The sequence below is a fragment of the Schistocerca americana genome, chromosome 2 (genome assembly GCF_021461395.2).
Source record: "Schistocerca americana isolate TAMUIC-IGC-003095 chromosome 2, iqSchAmer2.1, whole genome shotgun sequence".
Lineage (NCBI taxonomy): Eukaryota > Metazoa > Arthropoda > Insecta > Orthoptera > Acrididae > Schistocerca > Schistocerca americana.
In genome coordinates this window covers 661,027,559-661,044,198 of record NC_060120.1, presented here as the reverse complement: position 1 = coordinate 661,044,198, position 16,640 = coordinate 661,027,559, and the positions used below count along the sequence as shown (strand labels likewise).

Genomic DNA, 16,640 nt, shown 5'->3' with positions numbered 1-16,640 from the left:
TAGATATTCTATACCAAGTTGAAAAACTTAGCATTTGTATATGTTACATTAAAGTGCCAGAGCCTGCAGTTTATTAAATAAGACATACATATTTTGTATATACTTCTGTCACATGGGGATGCTGGGCATGGTAATCCATGCAATTCACACACATGGGAATAAAATAAAAGTACTGCTCAAAGAACTTCTGAAATGCAGCACTTGCTCTGGTCAATCCAAAGAGAACCACGTGTTCTAGGTGTAAACCAAAAAGGTGGATTAGCTATGACTACTTTTTAAGTCTCTATGGTGAGTAGCAGTTGCAAACTCACAGCTTGAAATTGTCAAATGAATGTAAACTTGTGCCTGTCTCTCTTTCCTATTCTGAACATAAATATCTACATTATTTTAAAGAGATTTCCCACATACTTAATTGAATGGTTTAATAGCTTACAGTAGCCAATCTGACTGATAATGTAAGGTACTCTATGAAGTAATTGTGTTTTTCAAATCATGTGTGAACTGAACTAGCAATAAGAGTTTCAACTTTCTTATCCAGGATGTCAGTGTCTTCACATGGAAATAACATGGAAAATAATAAACTAATCAGACCATTTTACTTTTCTCTGATCATTGTTGGTCCTCATAGTATGATCCTGGTGCATTTCAGTTATGGTAGCATACTCTTGGTGCTGATAAGCAGCTTATTGATTGTCACTCACCTGCCTAGCGCATGGTGAACTGTGGTGGTACAAGCTTTTTCTGAAATATGCTCAGTAGTGTTGTACCTTGACATGTGAGTTCTTTGAGTTTTATAATGCCCCTTTCAGCATTCAACAGTTTTAATCCTTGAGGATTATTTTCATCTACCATAACCCTTCACTGATAATAAGTAGCCAGGAATTGAATAATTAATATATAGTATAAATATTAAGTTGATCTTGTGTTTGGATTTTGACACTGTCAAAATGGGTTCTTTTGTGCAATGTAAATACTAATCCTAGCAGTGAGATGACAATAATTATGTATTCAGTACTGTCTTACATTTTAAGAATTGTTGACATGTTTATTCCTGTTTTGCCTCTACTCTATGGCAATAAAACTGCATATCATGGCACAGAATTAAATATATAACAACTTTTTCATTGTTACGTACAAATGAAGAGATATTTTCATGAAGGCTTTCTATACTACTAGTTGTACTAGTGAAAAATTCTTGAGCTCAAGAGGAACTCATTTTGTTTGAGATGTGTAATACACTGTTCACTTCTTAGCTAGAAGTGTTTTATATATATATATATATTAAAAAAAACAAAGATGAGGTGACTTACCGAACAAAAGCGCTGGCAGGTCGATAGACACACAAACAAACACAAACATACACACAAAATTCAAGCTTTCGCAACAAACTGTTGCCTCATCAGGAAAGAGGGAAGGAGAGGGGAAGACGAAAGGAAGTGGGTTTTAAAGGAGTGTGTGGATGGATATGTGCGTGTGTGCGAGTGTATACCTGTCCCTTTTCCCCCTAAGGTAAGTCTTTCCGCTCCCAGGATTGGAATGACTCCTTACCCTCTCCTTTAAAACCCACTTCCTTTCGTCTTCCCCTCTCCTTCCCTCTTTCCTGATGAGGCAACAGTTTGTTGCGAAAGCTTGAATTTTGTGTGTATGTTTGTGTTTGTTTGTGTGTCTATCGACCTGCCAGCGCTTTTGTTCGGTAAGTCACCTCATCTTTGTTTTTATATATAATTTTTCCCACGTGGAATGTTTCCTTCCATTATATATATATATGACCAAGATCATCAGAGAATACGTATATTGAAATGTTTCAGAATTGTAGGACATGAGCACATATTCTTGTCTCTAAATGGGACATGTAGAAGGCACTATAAGATTTAGTTATAAGGTTTCTCTCAGGCATTTGTTCTTTTGTTACTCATGAATGTTACATATGAATGATATGTGACCTCATGCCATTGACACCAATGAAAATTACCTAACAACTGAAGGAAGAAAGGGACTAAGAAAGATTGGAGTTTAACATCCTATCAATTATGAGGTCATTAGAGATGGAGTGTAACCACATTTGTGGGAAGGACGGGATAAGAAATCAACAGTGGCCCTTCCAAAGGAGCCATCCTACCATATGCCTTATTTGATTTAGGGAAGCCACTGAAAACCTACATTTGGATGGTCTGACAGGTGTTTGAATTGCTAGTGTCCCAAATGTGAATCTAATGCCTTGCCATTGCACCATCTTGCCCCCTCCCCGCTCCCACGTAATTTCAATCAGTATCATAAGTATATCTCCTGCTTGTTTGCTTTTATGTCTCACCTAGTAATTCCCAGCATGGATTGTTTCATTACCCACAGAGTAACTTTAGATTTTGAATGTCTTTCATATTAAAAATTTGTTTCACTGCCACAAGTCAAAACTGGTAAGAAAAACTGATTCATGCTTTTTTTCCCTTTTTCTCAGTCTGATATACAGTCTGTTCTAGTGAAGAAGCACAAGGCAGCAGTAAAAGCAGTGGGAGTTTTTCTTCTTGAATTTTTAAAAAAATGTGCATCAAGTAAGAAGGAAGATAACACTTATCGCAAGGCCTTCGAAGCTTTTGTTCAAGATTTACTGATTGCAGGGGACAAGCCAGAGTGGCCAGCTGTTCATTCTTTCTTCTGCATTCTCTGCAATTTGTTTGTAAGTATCCTCAGGCATGAAAATCTAGTTACATATATAGTTATTACTTTGATGGAAGTCAGACTTGCTTGCAGGCAATTTCAAAAACAATAATGGTTTTTATGACATTTGCCACAATAGTTACATGATGACTAATGCAGTAATATGCTTGGTAATTGTGAAGAAACATATTGTATTTACTTGATTCCTTTTCTATTCTCCATAAGTAGATAATACAACTATAACATTAAACTATCCATATTTTTTCTTGAATGCAAGGAGGTTTAGTCCTAACAATAGAAGGATATAATGTTGGTATGGTGGCTTTTATGCCCCAACCATGGCAAAGGGTGTGGCTCATGTCACTGACCATGAGGTACAAGGAAGATGGCTGTGACAATATTAAATTCCATGTAGAAAAACCTGTATTAATTCCCTTTTCAAGTATAATTTCCTGCAAAGCTACTTACTGAAAAATTTCCTTTCAATGTAATTGAGTAGACACTGAGCCCATTTACAAAATGTAAGTAGAACTATCCCCCAACGCTGCCACCCTATATTAATTACATCTATTTGTAACAGGACACAGGTCTCAGAATAGAGAAAGTATAGTGATGTAGATGCAACAGAATTATCTTCCAAAGTATAGTCACCAAGGATTCTGAATATTGTGATCATGTGAATCCCAGATTATGCTCTTCTCACACGTCATCCTCCAATTTATTGAAAAATGTTATCAGGTGGTTACAGTGTGACATGTCTTTTTATTTTCTTTTTTCAGTAGTACTCCCTCAAAAAAGACATAAACGTTCTTTCCAGACAGCACAGTTCTAGCAGATCTTAATTTCACACATTTAATATGTCCTTGGTTCTGAAAGTATAATTTGTTACTAGATTAGTAGTGTCTAAGCTATTCAATTTCCTTGTAAGTTTAGATTCACACAGGCCTGCCAGTGGAATGACCATTGAAAACCACCAAAGTTAGAAGTCTTTCCATTTTATTTACAGTAGTTTCTGACATCCCTTGTGCCTGTATGTCGAGGGAAAAAATTGAGCACTTCTTAAACATTGAACTTCATACCAGTTTAGTCTCTTTATTTTTTATTTTATTATTTTATTGTTTGCGTAACTATATTTGTTAATTTCAAGATTTAAACAAATAATTCAGCCTAAACCTCATAGTAGAAGAAACTGTTGTTAAAAAGACACAATTTTTTGATGTATGCAGTTAATTTAATGAGTTAAGTTTTAATTACAATTTCTATGAATTTAACTTTGAACAACATGTAGTTTCAACGCCTATTATTGTGATGATGTATAAGGGCCCGATTTTTGATCACGAGACAGTCAGTCCACGGCCAAGTTTTAGACGAGTAACCTGTGCTGGTTAGAACAACAACAATGCTTCAGATTAACTGTGGAATAAGTGTTAAACAATTAGGCTGTGTTTAAAAACAGTGACAGTGTCTGCCCCATACATACCTGATTATTCTTCATGAACTGTGAATTTTGTGTTTAGGTTTTACTGCTCGTAAATGTTCAACTAGAAACTATTGTAGCGGTATGTGGAGTTTTGCCTGCTAACTATTAATGAGGCTTATCGAAGGGTACATAATAGTGCACTGGCCATATAACTGTGTAATATTGAGGGTTGTGCAAAATGAAAATTAAAGTACTGTGAAACGCAACTGTTTACCTGTCGGCTACATGATTTACAGTAGTGTGTGTTGGAATCCACAACCCAGTTTTCAGCTAGTGTAGCAACGCAGTACATCAACACCGAGGACAATCATCAGTTGACGAATAAATAAAAGTAGGTGGGACCGCCACAACTGGACACCTCACTGCAGTGATTTGATGTAAACTAATTTGACAAATACATAACAAATTTTCCAGACAAGTACATTGAGATCAAGAACAAACATTTGTTTCTGAAGAAAAGAAAGTTGAAGGGAGAACTAGTTTTGAGTTGAGAGTAGCCTCCAGAGTAGTTTCGTTTCTTTCAGATTCTAGATGAGCTTTGTGAAACTTACAAAGAGACTGTTAAAGTTTTGAAACTGCTAATCACGATGCCTCTCTCGAGATCAGAAGCTGAGAGGTGCTTTTCAGTGCTCAAGAACATTACAACACCTCTATGAAACACTGTGAAAGAAGAATGACTGAGTGCTTTAGGGATGTTATTTTGTGAAAAGTCATTTGTAAAATTTCAGCTCAATATATTTATTTGCCAAGAAGGAGAAATGACAAATGGATTTCCAGTACCTTTCCTACTAATCATTTTGAAGCTGTCTTACCAATTGCATAAAAGAAATTATTCAGGTAGTGAAGGGAGATGAAAATTTAATAGTCATGGGTGACTGGAATTCGAGCGTAGGAAAAGGGAGAGAAGGAAACATAGTAGGTGAATATGGATTGGGGGTAAGAAATGAAAGAGGAAGCCGTCTGGTAGAATTTTGCACAGAGCATAACTTAATCATAGCTAACACTTGGTTCAAGAATCATAAAAGAAGGTTGTATACATGGAAGAATCCTGGAGATACTAAAAGGTATCAGATAGATTATATAATGGTAAGACAGAGATTTAGGAACCAGGTTTTAAATTGTAAGACATTTCCAGGGGCAGATGTGGACTCTGACCACAATCTATTGGTTATGAACTGTAGACTAAAACTGAAGAAACTGCAACAAGGTGGGAATTTAAGGATATGGGACCTGGGCAAACTGACTAAACCAGAGGTTGCACAGAGTTTCAGGGAGAGCATAAGGGAACAATTGACAGGAATGGGGGAAAGAAATACAGTAGAAGAAGAATGGGTAGCTTTGAGGGATGAAGTAGTGACAGTAGCAGAGGATCTCAAGTAGGTAAAAAGACAAGGGCTAGTAGAAATCCTTGGGTGACAGAAGATATATTGAATTTAATTGATGAAAGGAGAAAATATAAAAATGCAGTAAATGAAGCAGGCAAAAAGGAATACAAATGTCTCAAAAATGAGATTTACAGGAAGTGCAAAATGATTAAGCAGGGATGGCTAGAGGATAAATGTAAGGATGTAGAGGCTTGTCTCACTAGGGGTAAGATAGATGCTGCCTACAGGAAAATTAAAGAGACCTTTGGAGATAAGAGAACCACTTGTATGAATATCAAGAGCTCAGATGGCAACCCAGTTCTAAGCAAAGAAGGGAAAGCAAAAAGGTGGAAGGAGTATATAGAGGGTCTATACAAGGGTGATGTACTTGAGGACAATATTATGGAAATGGAAGCGGATGTAGATGGAGATGAAATGGGAGATATGATACTGCATGAAGAGTTTGACAGAGCACTGAAAAACCTGAGTCGAAACAAGGCCCGGGGAGTAGATAACATTCCATTAGAACTATTGACGACCTTGGGAGAGCCAGGCCTGACAAAACTCTACCATCTGGTGAGCAAGATGTATGAGACAGGCAAAATACGCTCAGACTTCAAGAAGAATATAATAATTCTAATCCCAAAGAAAGCAGGTGTTGACAAATGTGAAAATTACCGAACTATCAGTTTAATAAGTCACAGCTGCAAAATACTAACGCGAATTCTTTACAGACGAATGGAAAAACTTGTAGAAGCCGACCTTGGAGAAGATCATTTTGGATTCCGTAGAAATGTTGGAACACATGAGGCAATACTGACCCTACGACTTATCTTAGAAGAAAGATTAAGAAAAGGCAAACCTACGTTTCCAGCATTTGTAGACTTAAAGAAAGCTTTTGACAATGTTGACTGGAATACTCTCTTTCAAATTTTAAAGGTGGCAGGGGTAAAATACAGGGAGCGAAAGGCTATTTACAATTTGTACAGAAACCAGATGGCAGTTATAAGAGTCGAGGGGCATGAAAGGGAAGCAGTGGTTGGGAAGGGAGTGAGACAGGGTTGTAACCTCTCCCCGATGGTATTCAATCTGTATATTGAGCAAGCAGTAAAGGAAACAAAAGAAAAATTTGGAGTAGGTATTAAAATCCAGGGAGAAGAAATAAAAACTTTGAGGTTCGCCGATGACATTGTAATTCTGTCAGAGACGGCAAAGGACTTGGAAGAGCAGTTGAACGGAATGGACAGTGTCTTGAAAGGAGGATATAAGATGAACGTCAACAAAAGCAAAACGAGGATAATGGAATGTAGTCGAATTAAGTCAGGTGATGCTGAGGGAATTAGATTAGGAAATGAGACACTTAAAGTAGTAAAGGAGTTTTGCTATTTGGGGAGCAAAATAACTGATGATGGTCGAAGTAGAGAGGATATAAAATGTAGACTAGCAATGGCAAGGAAAGCGTTTCTGAAGAAGAGAAATTTGTTAACATCGAATATAGATTTAAGTGTCAGGAAGTCGTTTCTGAAAGTATTTGTATGGAGTGTAGCCATGTATGGAAGTGAAACATGGACGATAAATAGTTTGGACAAGAAGAGAATAGAAGCTTTTGAAATGTGGTGCTACAGAAGAATGTTGAAGATTAGGTGGGTAGATCGTGTAACTAATGAGGAGGTATTGAATAGGATTGGGGAGAAGAGAAGTTTGTGGCACAACTTGACTAGAAGAAGGGATCGGTTGATAGTACATGTTCTGAGGCATCAAGGGATCACCAATTTAGCATTGGAGGGCAGCGTGGAGGGTAAAAAGCGTAGAGGGAGACCAAGAGATGGATACACTAAGCAGATTCAGAAGGATGTAGGCTGCAGTAGGTACTGGGAGATGAAGGAGCTTGCACAGGATAGAGTAGCATGGAGAGCTGCATCAAACCAGTCTCAGGACTGAAGACCACAACAACAAACAACAATTTCCAATTTCATGGAGTTACTACTTCTGGTGAGAACAACGCTTTTGGTTTTAAATGTTGATAGTTTTATTAAATTTTGTTCCCAAAATTTCTGATTATAAGTTGCAATTTGTACATGCTCTATTATTTCAAATTGTAATGGCGCTCATGTTGTATTAATCTTGGACACTGAATTCTGGCAGTCAGCTGTGGACATAAACAAGGACTTAGGCCAGTCGAGGGATGAACAGCATTGCTGCATTGCTGGGAGACAAGCCCCACCTTCTTACAGGGCTGCCAGCCTAAGCCTGTGTTTTGTGCTCCTGAGGAGGCAGAACTGATATAATGCTCACATGGATTGCTGATCCCATCTGGTGGTGTGGGAATCATATTCGAACCCAATGACGGACCAAGATTAGTCTCTGCACTCATTTCAAAATGAGAAAAGAAAACCCAAATGCACAACACAAAACAAAAAGGAGAACATAAAGCATTTGGTAATGGCTACAGCACTATTGTTTGCTGATGTTGGTATAATAAATGTCGTAAGTCAGGCTGAATTTTTACCAGATCTCACAGAACCATTTACCAGAACACCCTCCTGCCTTAGAACTGTCATGTAAAAGTGTCCACATACACCCTGTGAGTAGTGAAGAATTGCCTGGTCGGTAATGTGCATTCACACGCATACATTTGTGTTGTGTGTGAAAGAAGGATTTTTGAAATTGCCGTTTAAGTTTTATTTCTCATGTAGATGCAACAAAATGATAGCTAAAGCAACCACCTTTATCTCTCTCTCTCTCTCTCTCTCTCTCTCTCTCTCTCTCTCTCTCTCTCTCAAAATCATATACAAATGTTTCCTATCATGTTCTTCAGGAACAGTGGATAAGAAGAGCATCATTGTAATAAATGTTTATATCTTCTCCCTCTCACTGGGACTACATAATTACAGCTGGAGGCTTACAATACCATTGTACTTTGGTGTGGTTACTAGGCATGACATGGAATGATCCCTCCAGCAGCACCAGGTCACATGGTTAAACAATAGTGGCAGATTAAGAACTACAGTGAACTATCTTGCCCTCACTTGCCTCAACTTGCTGATATGTACCATGTGCTATCCAGTGGACTGTCTGCAGCCAAGCTTGTTACACTTGCCTGTTTTCTGGGCACTGAACTGGACTTTACTCCTTGCCATTGATGTTTGGGTTGCACATGAACATGTTTATATTCCTAAATTGGTGTGGTCTCCATTCGAATGCACCTTGTGCCTATTATGAGTGCACCAACAGTGTTTACGTTCTCCAGGAGAGTGGTTTGTACTAGAAAGCTTGCCAGCCTGACAATATTACTGTGTGCTCCAGCACTAACATTTACTATTCAGTAAATCTCCAGAATAGTTTCACTGTCAAGAGGCATCCACTCTAGAAGTCCTTGTATCTGTGTGGTTCAAGAAATGTCAAGATCTATTATTTTCTGTGGTTTATTTGCACTTAAGTAATTTTGAATGAAACCCATATTGTTGAAGGAGGAGATATACAATGACCAATGATATTATTGTAATGTGCTCTGATCAGTCATAACAATGTGTAAGGCAACCAAAATGTCTTAAAATAATCCAGATAGCATATCTGGGTATTGTGATGTCTCCCTGATTAAATCGGATCAGATGATGTCAAAAGCCTTTTCTAGCTCTTACAACACTATGAATGGGGGTATATGTTCTGTCTTTTTCTCTGGCAGCTATCTTCAACAGATGATCATGTCAAGCAAAGCAAAGTCAATTTTGTATCTTTGGAGCAGTGAGAGCCACATTGAAATTCAGGGAGGATTTTATCCAATACAGAATGAAGACTGTTCAACAGAATTTTTTTCTGCCGTTACTGTGGTCGCCATTTTCCAAAGATAGTGGCTATCACGCTATGTTCAATCAGATTGTACTGTTTGGGTTCCCTACATTAAAGAGATCAGAGTGAAGATGTTGGTCTAGAGGGTTAATCCTTAATCCTCCACTGCATTTGGTTTCTATATGTCTGTCTTTGGAGTGAAGAGTCTTTCTTCTTATCAGAATGTTTGAGCTTTTCTGAAATATGTGAATTAAGTTGCAGCACATGTCGAAGAAAGTATTTTGTAGTAGAGAAGTTAACAATTCAGTAGTGAGTTAAAGTGTTCTTTACAGCACCTTAAACTGTCTTGGCAGTCAGTGAGAACTGTCATTCTCTACATCTCTCAGGTTTCTGTGGTGGAACAAATTTGTCAGTAGAGCTCCTTTGCACATATGGAAAATGTCCATGGGTCTCCGGCATCAGGTAATAATAGTAGTTTTATGGTTTTTTTTTGTAACCATCAGTTACTCTAAATTTCCCTTACTTTAGCTGGAAATTTTGTGTTTCAGCTCTTAAAAATATTTCTTATTCCTTCTAGAGGAGGGATCTTGAGCAAGAGGTAGATAGGCTTTTGTAGTCTTTAGGATGGTTGTACAATGGTGTTTTGAAATGTGGTCCATTCCAGCTCTACCAATTTTATTTTGACAATTTACGGTCCAGCTGGTCTAAAATAAAGTACTCCTTGGTGATAGTTTCATGCTGAAGTTTTAGTGCGCAGAGTTTCATTATTGACGGGTTGATATAGTGGGTGCAAGACTTTCAATGGATAGGAAACCTGAGATGATGGCTAAGAAGTTTGTGATTTCTTCAGCAATCATCAGTGTTCCTTAAAAAATAATAATAAGCAGAAGAATAATTCAAACACTAAAAGTTATTAATAAATACTTCTTTTTTGTCAATCAGTTTGTCTTCAGATTATCAGCTATTCTGTATACCAAGGGAGAGAATGTAATGAAATGCACATTTAACTGTCAATACTACACTATCTGGTGTGCACACTCACGAGCACTCCCATGTGATGTCACATACCGATTCAAAAGACGGTTTTAAGATACACTCCTGGAAATGGAAAAAAGAACACATTGACACCGGTGTGTCAGACCCATCATACTTGCTCCGGACACTGCGAGAGGGCTGTACAAGCAATGATCACACGCACGGCACAGCGGACACACCAGGAACCGCGGTGTTGGCCGTCGAATGGCGCTAGCTGCGCAGCATTTGTGCACCGCCGCCGTCAGTGTCAGCCAGTTTGCCGTGGCATACGGAGCTCCATCGCAGTCTTTAACACTGGTAGCATGCCGCGACAGCGTGGACGTGAACCGTATGCGCAGTTGACGGACTTTGAGCGACGGCGTAAAGTGGGCATGCGGGAGGCCGGGTGGACGTACCGCCGAATTGCTCAACACGTGGGGCGTGAGGTCTCCACAGTACATCGATGTTGTCGCCAGTGGTCGGCGGAAGGTGCATGTGCCCGTCGACCTGGGACCGGACCGCAGCGACGCACGCCAAGACCGTACGATCCTACGCAGTGCCGTAGGGGACCGCACCGCCACTTCCCAGCAAATTAGGGACACTGTTGCTCCTGGGGTATCGGCGAGGACCATTCGCAACCGTCTCCATGAAGCTGGGCTACGGTCCCGCGCACCGTTAGGCCGTCTTCCGCTCACGCCCCAACATCGTGCAGCCCGCCTCCAGTGGTGTAGCGACAGGCGTGAATGGAGGGACGAATGGAGACGTGTCGTCTTCAGCGATGAGAGTCGCTTCTGCCTTGGTGCCAATGATGGTCGTATGCGTGTTTGGCGCCGTGCAGGTGAGCGCCTCAATCAGGACTGCATACGACCGAGGCACACGGGGCCAACACCCGGCATCATGGTGTGGGGAGCGATCTCCTACACTGGCCGTACACCACTGGTGATCGTCGAGGGGACACTGAATAGTGCACGGTACATCCAAACCGTCATCGAACCCATCGTTCTACCATTCCTAGACCGGCAAGGGAACTTGCTGTTCCAACAGGACAATGCACGTCCGCATGTATCCTGTGCCACCCAACGTGCTCTAGAAGGTGTAAGTCAACTACCCTGGCCAGCAAGATCTCCGGATCTGTCCCCCATTGAGCATGTTTGGGACTGGATGAAGCGTCGTCTCACGCGGTCTGCACGTCCAGCACGAACGCTGGTCCAACTGAGGCGCCAGGTGGAAATGGCATGGCAAGCCGTTCCACAGGACTACATCCAGCATCTCTACGATCGTCTCCATGGGAGAATAGCAGCCTGCATTGCTGCGAAAGGTGGATATACACTGTACTAGTGCCGACATTGTGCATGCTCTGTTGCCTGTGTCTATGTGCCTGTGGTTCTGTCAGTGTGATCATGTGATGTATCTGACCCCAGGAATGTGTCAATAAAGTTTCCCCTTCCTGGGACAATGAATTCACGGTGTTCTTATTTCAATTTCCAGGAGTGTATAAGTGGGTGTACAAGATCATATTGTGAGGGTTTTTGTGAGCATTGTAATGTATCCAGTGTTAATGCATAGTGTTGAAGTAGTTTGGCTTCCCTCTTGAATGGTAATTTCTTATTGTAGCTGAAATTCACCTTTGTACTTGACTGTGGATAAACACAGACCTCATCTTCTGGTTTGGCAGTGCATGCTGGAAGTCAAGAATGCTCAATCGCAATGTGAATGTCAAACTGACAGCTTGAAATACAACAACAGAATGCTAACAGATTTGATACATAACTTTTCATCTTATGTTTTTGTTGATATCAGTAGCACTGTTTACTTAAAGGCAAGTCACACTTCTCCAAGCCGGGACACCAAATTACGGAATAACTCAATGTTCAGCAATTACCACAACTTATGATAATACTGCAATCATGGCGAGACCTCGAATGCCGTATCAGTTTATGTGCACAAGTAATAACAAAAGCTCCCATCAGTTTTTGTTCTCGACTACTTAACTAATAAATGATGATAAATATTGTGATCACCATTTTTGGCTAGGTAGACATTGGCCAACACATCACTTTACTTAAGTGATGTATCACACTACATACCCCCTCCCTTAAACAAATGACGTTGCTACAACACCCTTACACAAAAAGATAAATAATATTCGTTTGTGTGGCATTATTTTGTCTTACCGAACTGGAATCTTGGGCGACTAATTCCTGTTGTGTATTAAACGTGAGATTACATTGACCAGAAGCTACACAACATTTCTACCAAGTAGCCACTTGGATAACACAGTTTTAAGTTCCTTAAGTAAGCAGAGTCTTAAATAATCTTGACAATAGTTTGTAAAGAGGGCTAGTAAATCAATTGCACCCCTAGCTTAATCTCAAATTAGTCAGTTACGTCAGAGTTAAAGGTGAGTTAGTAAAGCTAATCTCACTTAAGAAAATTATGTATACCTAACCAAAGAACCTAGTACATTCCAAAGAGTACAAAATCACTTTGTGCAAAATTGTTTTAGTTTTCAGTTAAATTTTTGTAATTTTGACTGGTGAATACAGATACTCTAATAAGGGATATTACTGCATCCCGCTACTGCAGAATAATACTGCAGCATTAAAACATGAACAAGAGAAAAAACGAAAATAAAACTTAAATTGCAATGGAAATGCGCCATACAAAATAACACAGTGCTCGTACAAGCGTCTGCCAACAACAAAATGTGCCAAAGGCTTTCAAAAGACTATGCAATACTTCATAACAACAAATTGCCTCCGATGAGTGTAATGTCACGACTGTTAACATTAGACTCATTTGATCAGTTCCGAGCGGCCTCATGCACACGCGCAGTTGAGTCGCGTATGAGTAGTACCTTCTCCCGCTTTTGGCTACAGAAATGTGGCTGTTGGCTGTGCAAGCAGCAGTAGCAGCAACCAGCCATATGGTACCCGAAAAAATGTAACTGGTGCGCCCAAGCTGCCAAATTCACACGTGCGCAGCAGGCCCAGATCTATTGGGGGTTGGGGGCAAACTGGGGTATCTGAACGGGGCGGCAATTTCGGGGGAGGGGGGGGGGGGGGGGGGGGACAAATTCATATTCTTGAGAAAAAAAAACCTTGTTTCACAAAGCACCTAGCATCCAGCGCATGTTGGTCTATTGATTTTTCATGTGATTTTGAAACGCACCCCTGCTGGTTTTTGAACATATTCTAATTTGATTTCTAAATGAATTATAAGTTGATTTTTGAATGCATGCATAGTGTAGGGTTGGGTTGTTTGGGGAAGGAGACCAGACAGCAAGGTCATCGGTCTCATCGGATTGGGGAAGGAAGTCGGCCATGCTCTTTCAAAGTAACCATCCCAGCATTTGCCTGGAGCAATTTAGGGAATTCACGGAAAGCCTAAATCAGAATGACCGGATGCGAGATTGAACTGTCATCCTCCTGAATGCGAGTCCAGTGTGCTAGCCACTGCGCCACCTCGCTCGGTGCATGCATAGTGTACGTGATGTCCCTGCCATGGGAATCCTCGTCACATCTAGAAATAAACTTTCCTGCAGACAAAACGGGATGGGGCTATACAAGCTGAGTGGAATAAAGCCGACTCGGGTAATGCAAACTGCTGCTTGTTTATGTGGTTGATTCGGTTTGCGAATGTTGAGCGTTGTTATAATTACTAGCGAAATCCATAGATTCAGACAAACTGAGTGGAAATAAACGACTAACAGGAACAACAGGTAAGAAAGATTATGTATTACCTTCTCGGTGTATCTAAGAAAGTGAAATTTTGACAGAAAATGTTTGGCCAAATCGCTACACTAGACAGGGCCAGTTGTAGTCCCCGGCTAGCAGCCGCTTAAGTTTAATTCTGGGAGTAGCGCGGAAAACGCATTGTACGAACACATAATAACGCCTAACCGTTGAATAATCGCTGGATAACTACACCACTGATTGTGGCATGGTTATTAAAGTTAACCGGAGAATGAGTTTTGACAGTGTTACGAATAGTTACAGAATTAGTGATGAAAAGACTGTTTGTTACGACGAGGAAGGAGAAGGAATGGGGGCATCACACAAATTATGGAAGAATATGACGATTCCAAATTTACACAAAAATTTCGTTCTACTGCTTTTCGGTCTCATGCATGAGAAACTGGAGCGTATGAATGAAATGTGAAACTATTTCCTAACGTAAAGCTGTTTGCTTGTAGTAGGCCAAATGGGTATTTTGTATTGGTACTGGTGAATTATGTTTTGTTGTACTATAAAAATGATCATTATAGCCAAAACAGTCTCGCTTATTTGGTGTGGGTAACAATTTCTGCAATGTTAGAAAGATCTATTTTGTTTTATCCAGCACACAGTGACAAAATAGACGTAATCAGATCGAAAAACCACACCGGTCTTGAGTACTGTTTGTGTGAACAGCTTTTTCAGTATTAGACAACGACATATTTATTTTTCATGTAGAAAAACGTATGACGAACTTTGATAAGGTAATAGTTATTTCGTAGAGAGGAAAACGCACCATGTAAAGCTGTAGCAAGATTAGAGAGAAAAATCGCTAAGACCTAAGGATTGAAGAAATACGTAATGTCTTGCCTGTCTCTTTTCTTTACTAGTTTAGGTACCCTGTATTTAATTTTATGCCACACAGAAGAGCAAGTTATTGGCTAATAGCCAATAAAGAGTCCAGGTTTTCTTAAGAGTTCTTGTTCTCCTGGTTACAAATAATCCTATCCAGTATTAATTGCGAAGGTTGTTTTTTTTTTTATATATAAAGAAAAAAGTGGAGCAAGATGTCAAACCGGCCGACTGAGAGCAGGAGAGAAATAGTTTGGTGGCATCCATTGCACAATATACACGTTTGAACTCTACAGAGCGAAATACAGTGGCGTGTGGTATAAGAAAGTTGTTTGAAGAGGCGTGGCACTGCACTGCACGCTTAAAATCAAATAACGTGTCTTACGTTTCCTCGAAGATATATGTTTTATGTATCAGATTCTTCATAAAGATGTGCGCTACAAAATGAACTTACTTCTGAAAAGTCGTTTTTTTTTTTAAAAAAAAAACGTTCTGATGCGCATAGCAGTCTGAGTTATGGGGCGGGGCGGGGTGGGGGAAATCTCCACGTGACCTGTGTTTACATTTACTGATTTTTGTTTTCCTTTTCGTTTACTGCTCTCATGTCAAATGAAACAAGACCAATCTCTGTGGCTGGGAGCTATCAAGTGAATTAAAATACATTCACATAATTTCAGAAGCCTAAAATATATTACTAGTTTCAGATTTTATTTTAGTTCCACCTTTCTGACAGTCAAGCATTAATCCTCTTGCACAACAATAAAGTTATTTTTGTCGGTTTGCTAAAGAAATTTGGCCTTTATTAAGCTTTCCTGCTGAGGCAGTCATTTTACTTGAAACGAAGTGTTTAATTCCACACTATTGGCTATTTTCCACCGTTTGCTGCATTTCAAATGCACGTTTTCAGCTTCTAGCACGTATGGCATTATGCCATAATGAAGAACCAAACATAAGCTAATACAGTACCGGTACTCCAAGAAAATTCACGTCCCAAAAACCTCACCAAAAAGCTTAATATCAGGTCAAGACCTACGTCATTGGGAATCTGGACATACGAATGTGCGCTTTAAGGCGCACTATGCATTTTAGTATGGTTCACGAAATTCTGACGGTCTTGGAGTATCCTCTGATGTCTTGTTTCTTTTATGACATAATGTAAGATCTTTTAATGTTTTAACGTACGAACATACGTAGCTGCGCAAGCGCGGTGACGCCTCTTATCTGGCACTCTCTGGCAACTACTGAAATGAATCTATTTCTAACAGGGCGCGAGAAAATATTGCGAATTGTTGTTCGAAAAGCGCTGTTTTCAAAGTTAATATCCTTTTATGCAAGATGAACTATGTGCAAGAATGTACGATGAATTTGTTAAATAGCAGAGCGTTTACTCTCTCTTAAAAATCAACTCTTTGATGACGAGCCATTTAGAAGAATTTTGAGGCCAGAAGACATTTACATCGGTATTAAAAATTTTACTGGTGTATTTGTGTGATGTATCTTAAAGTGTAACATCCGCTAAACAGATCAACATTAGGCCTATTTGTGAAAGCTTACCTTCTCTTGTAGCTTATTAATCTTCGAGACAAATAGTAGACACGAAAGCTTTGCCTTTCTTGTAGCAACACTATGTATATTCATTTAAACCACTGACTTTTCCTGTTGGTGGAATTCGAATTTAGACTATCGTAATATGAAAATATGCAGCATACATGTTGCTGCACATCAAAGGTCTTTCCAAAACGTGTTTTTTCCCCATGAGTTTCGTTTTCT

At 39.7% G+C, this 16,640-nt stretch overlaps 1 protein-coding gene across 1 annotated transcript in view; it reads left to right on the top strand.

The window, feature by feature from the left end:
• LOC124594309 (nipped-B-like protein A) overlaps positions 1 to 16,640 on the top strand; it is a 480,509-nt gene that overhangs the window by 90,148 nt on the left and 373,721 nt on the right. Inside the window, exon 6 of the mRNA XM_047132672.1 lies at positions 2,456 to 2,674. Within this exon, the coding sequence (XP_046988628.1) occupies positions 2,456 to 2,674 (219 nt within the window). The remainder of the gene's footprint in view (positions 1 to 2,455; positions 2,675 to 16,640) is intronic.